We start from the raw sequence: 17777 nt of genomic DNA on the forward strand, positions 1-17777 counted from the left end.
CGATAAGTTAGAGCCAATGCATTTCTCTGACATTCATATGCAAAATACATACAATACCAAGCTAAAAACAAGCAATCTTATATGAAGACCAGCCAATATATAGGGCAGGCAATCTAGAAGAAATGTATTTTAGTTCTTACTTGCAGCATAATCTCCAGGCTGAAAGGCTGTGAAAGCATTATTCAATTAAATTCAATGCAATTCCAAAAAACGTTATTCATCCCGCAAGGGACAATTATGCTGGGCAAGCAGTGTGAATTAGAAGGTAGCTGAGCTCTAGAGCCCCAACCAGAGCCCACATTAAGAACCTGGCATAGCATAGCTCCTCTACAGAAGCAGAGCGTCCAATCAGCTAGCTACACACCCAGAGAACCGGAGTGTAACCAAGGCTGCATGCATCCCAACAGTCTAAAATGGCTTCCTCCCCTCGTCTCTTCTTGATCTGCACTGATTTGAAAGGACTGGACAGGTGAAGGTCTGTTCCCTAAGAGGAGTCCACCATCTTGCTTTCACCTATCCCGTGTTTGCAGATCAGTGCAGATAAGGGAGAGGAAATGAGGACTTGGAAAGTAACTATGAGAGCAGTTTCTCCTGTCATAGCTCTGTGTTGTATGGACTCTAGTGTGATAAAAGTTAGAGCTTAATTTTCAAGTTAGCTGCAAAAGCGTGAGGTTGCCAGAATATACACACTTTTCAAACCAGCTATCACAGGACCAGGACATCGATATGCTGAGAGGAGAGGGGAGAGAGAAGAGTGTGTGTGAGACACTCATCCTGTGTGTGTGTGTGTGTGTGTGTGTGTGTGTGTGTGTGTGTGTGTGTGTGTGTGTGTGTGTGTGTGTGTGTGTGTGTGTGTGTACTCACTGTCTATGATATCTCCCAGGCCCTGAGCATAGAGGAGGTCCTTGAGGCGACACACCTCCTCCTTCAACTCACGCACCAAACGGTTGTTGGGGTCCTCGTTGATGACAGCGTTACAGCGGATCTGCTTAGCGCGGTCAGCATACCTGAGAGGTTGAAAACCATTAAAGGGGAAGTTCACCCCAAAATCTAAATTCTACTTTTTTCATAACTATATGAAAAAATCGTAATTGACAGTGAAAACATGGGAGCCTTCAAGGTATCATTATTTGAAGCTCCTGGATTACTTTCTGGTTTAGTCTCACAATGCATTGTCATTACACTTGTGTACATTACATTATAAAGGGGCAGGGGTTTGGAACTAAAACTGCTCCTCACAAATAATGACAGTGATAGTGAAGTACTATAGGGTCACCCAATGACTACTATGTTTTTAACCGGAGAATGTTACCTCAGAGCTGGGTTCTTACCTGAGGGTGCTCAGGGTCTCGTCATAGTTGATGTCAGCAGGGCTGAGGGCTGCCACCATGGCGGTGCGAGAGTTACCTCCTAATGGACAGAAAGGGGAAAACAGGTTAATTGGGGATGACGGCGAGAGGAGGAAGGATTATTTACCGGGCATCTGCAGAGGAATTTAAAAAAAAAGAGTAAGCAGTGATGGGATGCTACAATTGGTGTAGTCTGCAGGATCTGGGCTACTAGGTGGAAAGTACGTACCCAGATTCTCTCTCAGTAGCCAGGTCAGCACTGAGTCTCTGTATGGGATATGGCTCTCCACCTTCTTCTTCTTCTTGTTCTGTTAACAGTTAATCTTCCCAATTAGGATACTGCTTCAATAGAAGTGCCTTTACATGTTGACAAATGTAGGCATACCAGTATAAGAAGAAACGCTTGTTAATCATCTCTAAATACCATTTCCCAAAATATTTTCTCATGACAGAAATTGAATAAGTCATTGAAATGGTGTACCTTATTTGGTGCCGAGTCCTAGAAAAATAAGAAATTGACAGTATTGAATGAATAGACAGTCTTACCAAATTGCTTAAATTACCATACATACAAAGAGTTGTGTACTGAAGAGTAAGGACTCTAACCACTTCAGCTAAAGCAGAGATGACTTTTCCCAGTGTGGTTAGAGATTTGTTGATATTTGCTCCTTCCTGAAAAGGAACAGATGGGGCGTAGTTAATCAAACGAGAAGCCTTGCTTGGGACACAAAAACTACAATCTCCACAATCTCGAGACACAGAGCCTAGGCTTTGTAAAATGCATAGACATGTCAACTAGAAATGTGAACTCAATACTTTGAGGAATTCATTAATTGATATCACTGGGGGATCGGATTCAGCCTATAAAGTAGACCCAAAAATAACCTCTCACCTTCAGCCTGGTTCCTTTGGCTCCTGTAGAGTCGGCTCGCTCACTCCCAGCCAGATCCACCAGGCTGATCTTGCTCACCTTAAACAAGAAACGACTCGGGTGTCATAATTTATTTTGGCATAAATATGCTACCGTACCAGATTCCTAATACACAGTGGCAGCTCCAATAAACTCTCTTTGAGGACTTATCTGTAATGAGCATAAATTATAACACTGTGGATGTCCAGATAACATGGCAATAGATCTCAACTATAAAAGTGTAAACCATACATATTGGTCAGAGTTATTAACCCTAGAGTGAAAATCACCTATCTACGGTTTATAACTCTATGGCCTCAAACTATTGCAGTAGCTTGAACAGGAGGTTGAACCTGGTTATTAAGTTGTTATAAGCCTGTACCGTACCTTCTCAGATGTGTTCTCTGAATCCATGTCATGTTTCTTCTGAGTGAAGATGATGTTGAAGACAGCGTGAGAGCGGCTGCTGGTCTCATTCATGTTGGTGGCTGCCACCGTCCTGAAGGAAGAGAGAATTTAACCGTATGACATCCATCCATCCCTCTCTCTTCCATCCACCCTTCCAACCCACCAAAGCCACCCGCCCATCCATCCATCTATCATCAATCCATCCATTCAAAGTCCCATTTACCTGGCCTTGTTGCCGGACTCCATGAGGTCCTGGATGTCGTTGTAGGAGGTGACAGCCAGCTTGGACAGGTCCTCCACGTAGGGCCCCATCAGAGGGTGCTCTCTCACACGCAGGTTCCCCTTGTTCTTCGGGTTCAGCAGATCACGCACACGCTCACAGTAGATCTCCATGTAGCTCACCTGTGGAGGTTGTCAATACTCTATATAAGTGCCAATCAAACGAACTAAGTGCCAATCAAATGTATATTGAGCACTTGGGGTAGAGAAGACACTCTTAACAGAACTCTTATCTTATGTTTGTGTTATGACAATACTGTGTCCTCCCCATTGCTTTTACATATCACTTATCTTTGGTTTAAGCACCGTAATGTGGATTTGCCATTTCATGACTGTGACCCACGTTAGGATACAATTAGTTATGGTGGATTCTATATAGATTTAACAGAGCTATTCATATCACCCAGTGGTTAAAGGAAAGGTTAACCCATTTTGAGTGTTATATTGTTTTTGTGCATCTCTGAGTGATGTTCTATCAATTCCCAGGGTCATTTCACGTTTTCATGTGTATCTGAGTTATTGGCATTCAAGCAGGCAAAAATTCGGCCAGTATGACGTAGCACTGTGATAAAGTCGCTCTCACTACACTGGAAGTTAATAGGAATACGACTTTTAGATCACGAAAACGTCTATCATACATGTCAGATTTCAATACTGGCCGATGTCATAACTCGGGAGGATGTCTTCTCTCGATTGAGCCATTGATCATATTTTTGCAATATTCCTACCTCGAGAAATTTGCAATTTAACAGAGGGTCTAGCACACTTTAGTCCAGGGTGCATTGCATGGTGGCGATGCCAGAGATATTATAGAAAGGAGATAGGAATCCAATGGATGAAGTATGTATAACGCACCCACCCAGCAGACTGTCGCCCAATCACGTTCATGCTGCGTCACGCGGTTGCTAAGCTAATCATCACGCAATCCCTTCTCAAAGTCAGTGTATATGTCGAGAAACATGCCTATTTTCCTCAAAAGTACGTAATGTCACAATTCCAAAGCTACTCGATAATACAGATAGCAAGTTAATTATCTCACATCTCGGAAAAGATTTGTAATGTTGTACTTCTTGTTGACGAAATTCGTGCTTCAATCCTTGAAGGAGAGCGCTCCTTGACCCAGAATCGCCCAGAATGCACAGCACGGGCAACATTTCCCATCTCCTCAAAAGTATATCTGCCGTTGCGAATGTCAGACTCGACTCTGTGAGGCACATCGATCTGTAGGTTGAACATGGTGAGATTGTAGACTCCTAAATTGATGGTGCAGTTTGTTTAGGCGATTTTACAGCTAACTAGCTACGTTACATGCTGATATTGTCTTTGGTACTATTGTGTGTAGCTACGTTTGCTAGCTAGCTACCTAGCTAGCCAGCCAGCCCATAGAGTGAGCATTGCATTGTGGATTTTGTAGTCGACTTGGGCTGCAACAGATTTCCACAACGATTTTCCATGTTGCTACCAAACTTATTATAACGCCAAAACGAAACATCTGTTCACAAAAAATATTGTTCTCACATATTAGTGTTATTTAACACTGTAAATTAAAGGAATGAGTGGTTTTGGGTGGATTTTTCCTATAAAAGCCCTAACCTACTATGGAGTAGGCCTCTCCCGTATTCAAGCTTATTCTAAAAACACAAGAGGGTCGGGAGCACTCACCTCTACGGAGTAGGACAAGCTGTTGTCGGTATTGCTGTCACTGATCTTGGTGAAGAGGTCCTCACACAGCTGGCAGAGAAGAAAGCATGGAGGATTATTGTTATTGTTATTTGTTGTTATTATTGTTATTGTTATTTGTATTTGTATTTATTAAGGATCCCCATTAGTTCCTGCCAAGGAAGAAGCTACTCTTCCTGGGGTCCAGCAACATTAAGGCAGTTATATACAATTAAAAATATTACTTGACATTACATTTTATAACACTTTTCACAACACATGAAGTGTGTTCCCTCAGGCCACCATTCTACTATTACATACCTACAATACAAAATCCATGTGTACATGTGTGTATAGTATGTGTCTTATCATGTGTATGTGTATCTGTGCCTGTGTGTGTGTCCCTTCACAGTCCCCGCTGTTCCATGAGGTGTATTTGTATCTGTTTTTTAAATCTGATTCTACTGCTTGCATCAGGTACCTGATGTGGAATAGAGTTCCACGTAGCCATGGCTCTATGTAGTACTGTGCGCCTCCCATTGTCTGTTCTTGACTTGGGGATTGTGAAGAGACCTTTGGTGACATGTCTTGTGGGATATGCATGGGTGTCCGAGCTCTGTGCTAGTAGTTTAAAACAGACACCTTGGTGCATTCAGCATGTCAACACTTCTTACAAAAACAAGTAGTGATGAAGTCAATCTCTCCTCCACTTTGAGCCATGAGAGATTTACATGCATATTATTAATGTTAGCTCTCTGTGTACATTTAAGGGCCAGCCGTGCTGCCCTGTTCTAAGCCAATTGTAATTTTCCGAGGTCCCTCTTTGTGGCACCTGACCACACGACTGAACAGTAGTCCAGGTGCGACAAAACTAGAGCCTGTAGGACCTGCCTTGCTGATAGTGTTGTTCAAAAGGCAGAGTATCACTTTATTATGGACAGACTTCTCCCTATCTTAGCAACTGTTGTATCAATATGTTTTGACCATGACAGTTTACAATCCAGGGTTACTCCAAGCAGTTTAGTCACCTCAACTTGCTACATTTCCACATGAGTTATTACAACATTTAGTTGGGGTTTAGGGTTTAGTGAATGATTTGTCCCAAATACAAAGTTTTTCGTTTTTGAAATATTTAGGACTAACTGATTCCTTGCCACCCATTCTGAAAATAACTGCAGCTCTTTGTTAAGTGTTGCAGTGATTTCACTCGCTGTAGTAGCTGACGTGTATAGTGTTGAGTCATCTGCATACATAGACACATTGGCTTTACTCAAGGCCAGTGGCAGGTCATTAGTAAAGATTGAAAAAAGTAAGGGGCCTAGACAGCTGCCCTGGAGAATTCCTGATTCTACCTGGATTATGTTGGGGAGGCTTCCATTAAAGAACACCCTCTGTGTTCTTTTAGACAGGTAACTCTTTATCCACAATATAGTAGGGGGTGTAAAGCCATAATGCATACGTTTTTCCATCAGCAGACTATGATCGATAATGTCAAAAGCCGCACTGAAGTCTAACAAAACAGCTCCCACAATCTTTGTATCATCAATTTCTCTCAGACAATCATCAGTCATTTGTGTAAGTGCCGTGCTTGTTGAATGTCCTTCCCTATAAGCGTGTAGAAAGTCTGTTGTCAATTTGTTTACAATAAAATAGCATTGTATCTGGTCAAACACCCTTTTTTCCCAAAGTTTACTAAGGGTTGGTAACAGGCTAATTGGTCGGCTATTTGAGCCAGCAAAGCGGGCTTTACTATTCTTGGGTAGAGGAATTACATTTGCTTCCCTCCAGGCCTGAGGGAAGCAAAACTTTCTAGTAGGCTTACAATACCGTTCAAAAGTTTGGGGTCACTTAGAAATGTCCTTGTTTTCCATGAAAACATACATGAAATAAGTTTGAATAGGAAATATAGCAAAATGCATAGGAAATGTAGTCATTGACAAGGTTAGAAATAATGATTTTTTATATAAATAATAATTGTGTCCTTCAAACTTTGCTTTCGTCAAAGAATCCTCCATTTGCAGCAATTACAGCCTTGCAGACCTTTGGCATTCTAGTTGTCAATTTGTTGAGGTAATCTGAAGAGATTTCACCCCATGCTTCCTGAAGCACCTCCCACAAATTCTTACGTACCAAATTGGGCACTTCTTACGGTCAAGCTGCTCCCACAACAGCTCAATAGGGTTGAGATCCGGTGACTGTGCTGGCCACTCCATTATAGACAGAATACCAGCTGACTGCTTCTTCCCTAAATAGTTATTGCATAGTTTGGAGCTGTGCTTTGGGTCATTGTCCTGTTGTAGGAGGAAATTGGCTCCAATCAAGCGCCGTCTACAGGGTATGGCATGGTGTTGCAAAATGGAGTGATAGCCTTCCTTCTTCAAGATCCCTTTTACCCTGTACAAATCTCCAACTTTACCACCACGAAGCACCCCCAGACCATCACATTGCCTCCACAATGCTTGACAGATGCATCAAGCACTCCTCCAGCATCTTTTCATTTGGTCTGCGTCTCACAAATGTTCTTCTTTGTGATCCGAAACCCTCAAACTTCGATTCGTCTGTCCATAACACTTTTTTCAAATCTTCCTCTGTCCAGTGTCTGTGTTCTTTTGCCCATCATAATCTTTTCTTTTTCTTGGCCAGTCTGAGATATGGCTTTTTCTTTGCAACTCTGCCTAAAAGGTCAGCATCCCGGAGTCGCTTCTTCACTGTTGACGTTGAGACTGGTGTTTTGCGGGTACTATTTAATGAAGCTGCCAGTTGAGGACCTGTGAGGCGTCTGTTTCTCAAACTAGACACTCTAATGTATTTGTCCTCTTGCTCAGTTGTGCACTGGGGCCTCCCACTCCTATTTCTATTCTGGTTAGAGCCAGTTTGCGCTGTTCTATGAAGGGAGTAGTACACAGCGTTGTACGAGATCTTCAGTTTCTTGGTAATTTCTCGCAACAAGAATAGACTGACGAGTTTCAGAAGAAAGTTATTTGTTTCTGGCCATTTTGAGCCTGTAATCAAACCCACAATTGCTGATGCTCCAGATACTCAACTAGTCTCAAGAAGGCCAGTTGCATTGCTTATTTAATCAGCACAACAGTTTTCAGCTGTGCTAACATAATTGCAAAAGGGTTTTCTAATGATCAATTAGCCTTTTACAATGATAAACTTGGATTAGCAAAAACAACGTGCCATTGGAACACAGGACTGATGGTTGCTGATAACGGGCCTCTGTACGCCTATGTAGATATTCCATTAAAAATCAGCCATTTCCAGCTACAATAGCCATTTACAACATTAACAATGTCTACAATGTATTTCTGAACAATTTGATGTTATTTTAATGGACAAAAAAATGGAAGTTGTCAGACCCCGGTGGCTTGTCATTGTTGATAGACAAAAAAATTATAATCACCTCTTCCACACTCACTTTACGGAATTCAAAATTACAATGCTTGTCTTTCATAATTTGATCAGTTACACTTGGATGTGAAGTGTCAGCGTTTGTTGCTGGCATGTCTTTCCTAAGGTTTCTAATCTTGCCAATGAAAAAAGCATTAAAGTAATTGGCAATATCAGTGGGTTTTGTGATGAATGAGCCATCTGATTCAATGAATGGTGGAGCTGAGTTTGCCTTTTTGCCCAAAATGTCATTGAAGGTACTCCAAATCTTTTTACTATCATTCTTTATATCATTTATCTTTGTTTCATAGTATAGTTTCTTCTTCTTTTTATTCTGTTTAGTCACGTGATTTCTCAATTTGCAGTTCTTTTGCCAATCAGTTGTGCAGCCAGACTTATTGGCCATTCCTTTTGCCTCATCCCTCTCAACCATAAAATGTTTCAATTCCTCATCAATCCATGGGGATTTAACCATTTTTACAGTCCTTTTCTTAATGGGTGCCTGCTTATTAGTAACTGGAATAAGCAATTTCATAAATGTGTCAAGTGCAGCATCTGGTTGCTCCTCATTACACACCACAGACCAAAACATATTATTTACCTCAACAACATAGGAATCATTACAAAAGGTATTGTATGACCTCGTATACACTATATTAGGCCCAGCCTTTGGAACTTTGGTTTTCCTAGATATGGCTACTGTATTATGATCACTACATCTGATGGATTTGGATAACGCTTTAAAGCAAATTTCTGCAGCATTAGTAAAGATGTGATCAATACATGTTGATGATTTCATTCCTGTGCTGTTTGTAACTACCCTGGTAGGTAGACTGATAACCTGAACCAGGTTGCAGGCACTAGTTATAGTTTTAAGCTTTTTCTTGAGTGGGCAGCTTGATGAAAGCCAGTCAATATTTAAATCACCCAGAAAATATACCTCTCTGTCTATATCACATACAGTGAGGGAAAAAAGTATTTGATCCCCTGCTGATTTTGTACGTTTGCCCACTGACAAAGAAATTATCAGTCTATAATTTTAATGGTAGGTTTATTTGAACAGTGAGAGACAGAATAACAACAAAATAATCCAGAAAAATGTTATAAATTGATTTTGCATTTTAATTAGAGACATAAGTATTTGACCCCCTCTCAATCAGAAAGATTTCTGGCTCCCAGGTGTCTTTTATACAGGTAACGAGCTGAGATTAGGAGCACACTCTTAAAGGGAGTGCTCCTAATCTCAGCTTGTTACCTGTATAAAAGACACCTGTCCACAGAAGCAATCAATCAATCAGATTCCAAACTCTCCACCATGGCCAAGACCAAAGAGCTCTCCAAGGACGTCAGGGACAAGATTGTAGACCTACACAAGGCTGGAATGGGCTACAAGACCATCGCCAAGCAGCTTGGTGAGAAGGTGACAACAGTTGCGATTATTCACAAATGGAAGAAACACAAAAGAACTGTCAATCTCCCTTTGCCTGGGGCTCCATGCAAGATCTCACCTCGTGGAGTTGCAATGATCATGAGAATGGTGAGGAATCAGCCCAGAACTACACGGGAGGATCTTGTCAATGACCTCAAAGCAGCTGGGACCATAGTCACCAAGAAAACAATTGGTAACACACTTTGCCGTGAAGAACTGAAATCCTGCAGCGCCCGCAAGGTCCCCCTACTCAAGAAAGCACATATACATGCCCGTCTGAAGTTTGCCAATGAACATCTGAATGATTCAAAGGAGAACTGGGTGAAAGTGTTGTGGTCAGATGAGACCAAAATCGAGCTCTTTGGCATCAACTCAACTCGCCGTGTTTGGAGGAGGAGGAATGCTGCCTATGACCCCAAGAACACCATCCCCACCGTCAAACATGGAGGTGGAAACATTATGCTTTGGGGGTGTTTTTCTGCTAAGGGGACAGGACAACTTCACCGCATCAAAGGAACGATGGACGGGGCCATGTACCGTCAAATCTTAGGTGAGAACCTCCTTCCCTCAGCCAGGGCATTGAAAATGGGTCGTGGATGAGTATTCCAGCATGACAATGACCCAAAACACACGGCCAAGGTAACAAAGGAGTGGCTCAAGAAGAAGCACATTAAGGTCCTGGAGTGGCCTAGCCAGTCTCCAGACCTTAATCTCATAGAAAATCTGTGAAGGGAGCTGAAGGTTCGAGTTGCCAAACGTCAGGCTCGAAACCTTAATGACTTGGAGAAGATCTGCAAAGAGGAGTGGGACAAAATCCCTCCTGAGATGTGTGCAAACCTGGTGGACAACTACAAGAAACGTCTGACCTCTGTGATTGCCAACAACGGTTTTGCCACCAAGTACTAAGTCATGTTTTGCAGAGGGGTCAAATACTTATTTCCCTCATTAAAATGCAAAATCAATTTATAACATTTTTGACATGCGTTTTTCTGGATTTTTTTGTTGTTATTCTGTCTCTCACTCTTCAAATAAACCTACCATTAAAATTATAGACTGATCATTTCTTTGTCAGTGGGCAAACTTACAAAATCAGCAGGGGATCAAATACTTTTTCCCTCACTGTACATTATCAAGCATTTCACACGTTATCCAGGTACTGACTGTTAGCACTTGGTGGTCTATAGCAGCTTCCCACAAGAATGGGCTTTAGGTGAGGCAGATGAACCTGTAGCAATATTACTTCAACAGTATTTAACATGAGATCCTCTCTAAGCTTTACAGGGATTTGGTTCTGAATATAAAACGGCAACATTGGCATTTCTGTGTTTTCTGTAGATGTTATAACCATGTATTGCTACCATTATATCATCAAAGGTATTATCTAAGTGAGTTTCAGAGATTGTCAGAATATTCATGTCATCTATTACTAGCAAATTATTGATTTCATGAACCTTGTTTCTTAAGATACATATGTTAACGTAGGCAATTTATCACACTTTTCTGGGATGCTTGCTTGTTTTCATTGCTTTACTCATGTTATTTATGTTAGTGCAGGGTGAGCTGCACACAGTGGACCTCCTACTAGGGCACAACACCTCAGTGTTAACAGTATAACTCTGGTTCATAGGCACATGATTACTGCATACAATAGCTGTAGAATCAGCAGAAGCATTCAGGGCAGTTTGAGGGACAGAAATTACGTTACTTACATTGTCTTCCAACGCCCCTGGGATAATGCACATTTGCTGAAGCATTGTGACAACACAGTGACACAATGGTAGGGATTAACTGAGCTGGGCTTGGGTCATTGAACACAGCATACAGAATGTATTATCACTAAGTGGCTTTGAGGGTTTTTGGTATAAACCTAAATGTGTTTTCATAGTTCCAGAATCTGACATGTACGTGATGAAGTACAGTGGGGGAAAAAAGTATTTAGTCAGCCACCAATTGTGCAAGTTCTCCCACTTAAAAAGATGAGAGAGGCCTGTAATTTTCATCATAGGTACACATCAACTATGACAGACAAAATGAGAAAACAAAATCCAGAAAATCACATTGTAGGATTGTTTATGAATTCATTTGCAAATTATGGTGGAAAATAAGTATTTGGTCACCTACAAACAAGCAAGATTTCTGGCTCTCACAGACCTGTAACTTCTTCTTTAAGAGGCTCCTCTGTCCTCCACTCGTTACCTGTATTAATGGCACCTGTTTGAACTTGTTATCAGTATAAAAGACACCTGTCCACAACCTCAAACAGTCACACTCCAAACTCCACTATGGCCAAGACCAAAGAGCTGTCAAAGGACACCAGAAACAAAAATTGTAGACCTGCACCAGGCTGGGAAGACTGAATCTGCAATAGGTAAGCAGCTTGGTTTGAAGAAATCAACTGTGGGAGCAATTATTAGGAAATGGAAGACATACAAGACCACTGATAATCTCCCCGATCTGGGGCTCCACGCAAGATCTCGCCCGTGGGGTCAAAATGATCACAAGAACGGTGAGCAAAAATCCCAGAACCACACGGGGGGACCTAGTGAATGACCTGCAGAGAGCTGGGACCAAAGTAACAAAGCCTACCATCAGTAACACACTACGCCGCCAGGGACTCAAATTCTGCAGTGCCAGACGTGTCCCCCCTGCTTAAGCCAGTACATGTCCAGGCCCGTCTGAAGTTTGCTAGAGTGCATTTGGATGATCCAGAAGAGGATTGGGAGAATGTCATATGGTCAGATGAAACCAAAATAGAACTTTTTGGTAAAAACTAAACTCGTCGTGTTTGGAGGACAAAGAATGCTGAGTTGCATCCAAAGAACACCATACCTACTGTGAAGCATGGGGGTGGAAACATCATGCTTTGGGGCTGTTTTTCTGCAAAGGGACCAGGACGACTGATACGTGTAAAGGAAAGAATGAATGGGGCCATGTATCGTGAGATTTTGAGTGAAAACCTCCTTCCATCAGCAAGGGCATTGAAGATGAAATGTGGCTGGGTCTTTCAGCATGACAATGATCCTAAACACACCGCCCGGGCAACGAAGGAGTGGCTTCGTAAGAAGCATTTCAAGGTCCTGGACTGGCCTAGCCAGTCTCCAGATCTCAACCCCATAGAAAATCTTTGGAGGGAGTTGAATGTCTGTGTTGCCCAGCGACAGCCCCAAAAACATCACTGCTCTAGAGGAGATCTGCATGGAGGAATGGGCCAAAATACCAGCAACAGTGTGTGAAAACCTTGTGAAGACTTACAGAAAACGTTTGACCTGTGTCATTGCCAACAAAGGGTATATAACAAAGTATTGAGAAACTTTTGTTATTGACCAAATACTTATTTTCCACCATAATTTGCAAATAAATTCATTAAAAATCCTACAATGTGATTTTCTGGAATTTTTTTTCTCATTTTGTCTGTCATAGTTGATGTGTACCTATGATGAAAAGTACAGGCCTCTCTCATCTTTTTAAGTGGGAGAACTTGCACAATTGGTGGCTGACTAAATACTTTTTTTCCCCACTGTAACTATAGATTATATGATGTCTTTACTACATTTTGTCATACATCCACCCATCCATCCATCCATCCTACCAGAGGGATGATGCCTTGCTGGTCCTTCTGGTCCTGCTTGCCCATCATGGTGTAGCTCTTCCCAGATCCAGTCTGGCCATATGCAAAGATACACACGTTGTAGCCCTCAAAGGCATGCAGCAACATCTCCTCTCCAATGTCTTTGTACACCTGCTTCTGGGAATGATAGTTGATGTCGTCCGGCTGCAGAGAGATAGAGAGAGAAAGCGAGAGAGAGGAGAGAGAAACAGAGAGAGAGAGAGAGAGAGAGAGAGAGAGAGAGAGAGAGCGCGCGAGAGGAGAGAGAAACAGAGAGAGAGAGAAAGCGAGAGAGCGAGAGAGCGTGAGGAGAGAGAAACAGAGAGCGAGAGAAAGAGAAAGAGATTGAGGTTTAATACACCTTTATTAAGCAATTACGGAATAAATACTGACCTCATGGCTTGCACGATCTTTAAATGCACGACATTCAAGTCTCTAGTGTGGGACTTCTGTGGTGTGGCAAAACTCACTGTGGTGTGTGACCAGTAGGAGTAGTCGAAGTTGAAGCTCTTGTTCTCTTTCGGCTGTTTGGGGTTTAGGATCGCTGAAAGGGCAGACAGGAAGGAAACAAAGGTTAGAAGTATCCAAACCAAAACCATAAATCTACACCAAGTAAATTATTGTGATACACTGTATATGGCAGACCAGATGTATAATATACACTGCTCAAAAAAATTAAGGGAACACTAAAATAACACATCCTAGATCTGAATGAATGAAATAATCTTATTAAATACTTTTTTCTTTACATAGTTGAATGTGCTGACAACAAAATCACACAAAAAATATCAATGGAAATCAAATTTATCAACCCATGGAGGTCTGGATTTGGAGTCACCCTCAAAATTAAAGTGGAAAACCACACTACAGGCTGATCCAACTTTGATGTAATGTCCTTAAAACAAGTCAAAATGAGGCTCAGTAGTGTGTGTGGCCTCCATGTGCCTGTATGACCTCCCTACAACGCCTGGGCATGCTCCTGATGAGGTGGCGGATGGTCTCCTGAGGGATCTCCTCCCAGACCTGGACTAAAGCATCCGCCAACTCCTGGACAGTCTGTGGTGCAACGTGGCATTGGTGGATGGAGCGAGACATGATGTCCCAGATGTGCTCAATTGGATTCAGGTCTGGGGAACGGGGCGGGCCAGTCCATAGCATCAATGCCTTCCTCTTGCAGGAACTGCTGACACACTCCAGCCACATGAGGTCTAGCATTGTCTTGCATTAGGAGGAACCCAGGGCCAACCGCACCAGCATATGGTCTCACAAGGGGTCTGAGGATCTCATCTCGGTACCTAATGGCAGTCAGGCTACCTCTGGCGAGCACATGGAGGGCTGTGCGGCCCCCCAAAGAAATGCCACCCCACACCATGACTGACCCACCGCCAAACCAGTCATGCTGGAGGATGTTGCAGGCAGCAGAACGTTCTCCACGGCGTCTCCAGACTCAGTCACGTCTGTCACATGTGCTCAGTGTGAACCTGCTTTCATCTGTGAAGAGCACAGGGCGCCAGTGGCGAATTTGCCAATCTTGGTGTTCTCTGGCAAATGCCAAACATCCTGCACGGTGTTGGGCTGTAAGCACAACCCCCACCTGTGGACGTCGGGCCCTCATACCACCCTCATGGAGTCTGTTTCTGACCGTTTGAGCAGACACATGCACATTTGTGGCCTGCTGGAGGTCATTTTGCAGGGCTCTGGCAGTGCTCCTCCTGCTCCTCATTGCACAAAGGCGGAGGTAGCAGTCCTGCTGCTGGGTTGTTGCCCTCCTACGGCCTCCTCCACGTCTCCTGATGTACTGGCCTGTCTTCTGGTAGCGCCTCCATGCTCTGGACACTACGCTGACAGACACAGCAAACCTTCTTGCCACAGCTCGCATTGATGTGCCATCCTGGATGAGCTGCACTACCTGAGCCACTTGTGTGGGTTGTAGACTCCGTCTCATGCTACCACTAGAGTGAAAGCACCGCCAGCATTCAAAAGTGACCAAAACATCAGCCAGGAAGCATAGGAACTGAGAAGTGGTCTGTGGTCAGCACCTGCAAAACCAGTCCTTTATTGGGGGTGTCTTGCTAATTGCCTATAATTTCCACCTGTTGTCTATTCCATTTGCACAACAGCATGTGAAATGTATTGCCAATCAGTGTTGCTTCCTAAGTGGACAGTTTGATTTCACAGAAGTGTGATTGACTTGGAGTTACATTGTGTTGTTTAAGTGTTCCCTTTATTTTTTTGAGCAGTGTATTTGGCTGACTACATACAGAAGATACAATTAGTGGAAAATGCATTGTCATCATTTCAGGAAGAATTGTGGAGCTGGTGGAATCTGACTGAGCAAGTCCCTTTCTATGAAAGCTTTAATGGCCAAGGCACTATTTATTTTTTTATAAGGTATGACTTCACATAAAAACTGTGGATGGAAACGTGGTTGCAATCCCTCAGTAATACAAGAGATGGGATTTCTGCAAACGTTCCCATCCTAATAGCCCTAAAATGGCTCCCTTTCCTATGTCCTAGTTCCTTATAATAACTGTAGAGTGGAAGCAACCAGGAAGAGGCTAGTTGATGTTTACAATGTTGCAAATGTCGGAGAGACAGACAGCAAGGTTTATACAAATCTCCGCTGTTGAAAACTAAATGTTAGTCTAAAAGAAATGTGAGATAAAGTCTAGCTGTTTTTTATAGTGGCGATCAAGTTTACAAATTGACTGGCTGGGCTGATGAGACAGTGGATTGCGCAGTCAGATGGAACAGAGTAAATAGGCATTTTAACGTCATAGATTTAGCCGGATGTAACTCGTGGAATAGACACCAGCTAGAATGCGGTTTTAACCAATCAGCATTCAGGATTAGACCCACCCGTTGTATAAATGGTAAACAGTACACTGTATTACCTCCACTAAAGTAATTTCACCGAGATTTCCAGAGATCTAACCTAATCTGTGCCATGCCAAAGACTGTGGGAATGAGGTCATCACCAGACCGCCGACAGGCACAAAGTGGCGGAATAAGACACATACACACACATCAGCTGACCCAGTGTCTCGGCTCAGACAGAAACAACGAGGCCTTTTGGACCCTCTGACTCGCGGGATGAGACGCTCTAGAGGTCCACACACATACACAGTTCTGACTGGACCCTTTGTTTCACTTCCTATGGAGATGTGTTACATGCCCCACTGCCCACCGTCGCGATGCTTTCAAGCATGTGTTCCAAGAACAAAGCACGAAGCGCAACGTTTCATTGATTCTCTACAGTAATTCTCCACAAGAGAGATGATAGAGCCAAGAAGGACCTATGTTGTGAAGTGATGAATTTCTGGAAATAAGTTTGAAATAGTGTTAGATCCAATTATATAAACACATGTATAGCCTTTTAAAACCATATACAATGTCATATTGTCACTGTCTGATGAACATCTCTTATCTCCAAAACAGAAACATTTCAGGAAATCGAAAAAAATGACCATGAATGAACATACAATCATGAAACTTCAGAAGCTATTTTGAATACATTTGCTTGGTCCTAGATTCATGAACTGTTCAGAGTAGGTTGGGGGGAGTTACTGCTTTCAATAAGTGTAAAAGAAAACTACAACATTTCAAAAATGTAGTTACAAGGGTTTCATCAGACCGCGACAATATGAGGTTGTCTCCTGAAGGCCCAATCTAAATCAGACCATATTAGTAAATATTTAATCAAAATGTATTTATTATTGATAACAACATCTTTGCCTGGAGTTATCAGACTGGAAAATGCTGTATATCCCAATGGAAGGCCTTTCAAGGATTCATCAATACATATTCCAGAGATATCACTATAGAACATTGCCTACATAGACTATAACAATGGCAGACTAGGCCTAATACCAGCATGTCCCCCAACTAAAATATTTTAGAACATCTCATTCCAAAATCATGGGCATTAATATGGAGTTGGTCCCCCCTTTGCTGCTATAACAGCCTCCACTCTTCTGGGAAAGCTTTCCACTAGATGTTGAAACATTGCTGCGGGCACTGATGTTGGGCGATTAGGCCTGGCTCGCAGTCTGCATTCCAATTCATCCCAAAGGTGTTCGATGAGGTTGAGGTCAGGGCACTGTGCAGGCCAGTCAAGTTCTTCCACACCAATCTCGACAAACCATTTCTGTATGGACCTTGCTTTGTGCACGGGGGCATTGTCATGCTGAAACAGGAAAGGGCCTTCCCCAAACTGTTGCTACAAAGTTGGAAGCACAGAATCATCTAGAATGTCATTGTATACTGTAGCGTTAAGATTTCCTTTCACTGGAACTAAGGGGCCTAGCCAGAACCATGAAAAACAGCCCCAGATCATTATTCCTCCTCCACCAAACATTACAGTTGGCACTATGCATTGCGGCAGGTAGCGTTCTCCTGGCATCCGCCAAACCCAGATTCGTCCGTCGGACTGCCAGATGGTGAAGCTTTACACCACTCCAGCTGACGCTTGGCACTGCACATGGTGATCTTAGGCTTGTGTGTGGCTGCTCGGCCATGGAAACCCATTTCATGAAGCTCCAGACAAGCAGTTATTGTGCTGACGTTGCTTCCAGAGGCAGTTTGGAACTCAGTAGTGAGTGTTGCAACCGAAGACAGACAATTTTTACACGCTACGCGCTTCAGCACTCAGCGGTCCCGTTCTGTGAGCTTGTGTGGCCTACCACTTTGCGGCTGAGCCGTTGTTGCTCCTAGACGTTTCCACTTCACAATAACAGCACTTAC

General features: G+C 42.9%; 1 protein-coding gene across 6 annotated transcripts in view; it reads right to left on the minus strand.

The window, feature by feature from the left end:
• Positions 1-17777, minus strand: part of LOC121580718 (kinesin-like protein KIF1A) — a 58435-nt gene that overhangs the window by 36761 nt on the left and 3897 nt on the right. For all 6 annotated transcript variants that reach the window (XM_041895717.2, XM_041895723.2, XM_041895722.2 and 3 more), the window contains exons 3-13: positions 13505-13578; positions 13017-13199; positions 4609-4677; positions 2891-3069; positions 2647-2758; positions 2242-2319; positions 1956-2021; positions 1831-1848; positions 1579-1657; positions 1332-1410; positions 865-1007 (exon numbers count right to left, since the gene is read on the minus strand). In XM_041895717.2, the coding sequence (XP_041751651.2) occupies positions 865-1007; positions 1332-1410; positions 1579-1657; positions 1831-1848; positions 1956-2021; positions 2242-2319; positions 2647-2758; positions 2891-3069; positions 4609-4677; positions 13017-13199; positions 13505-13578 (1080 nt within the window). The remainder of the gene's footprint in view (positions 1-864; positions 1008-1331; positions 1411-1578; positions 1658-1830; positions 1849-1955; positions 2022-2241; positions 2320-2646; positions 2759-2890; positions 3070-4608; positions 4678-13016; positions 13200-13504; positions 13579-17777) is intronic.

This window comes from Coregonus clupeaformis, chromosome 14, assembly GCF_020615455.1.
Source record: "Coregonus clupeaformis isolate EN_2021a chromosome 14, ASM2061545v1, whole genome shotgun sequence".
Classification (NCBI taxonomy): domain Eukaryota; kingdom Metazoa; phylum Chordata; class Actinopteri; order Salmoniformes; family Salmonidae; genus Coregonus; species Coregonus clupeaformis.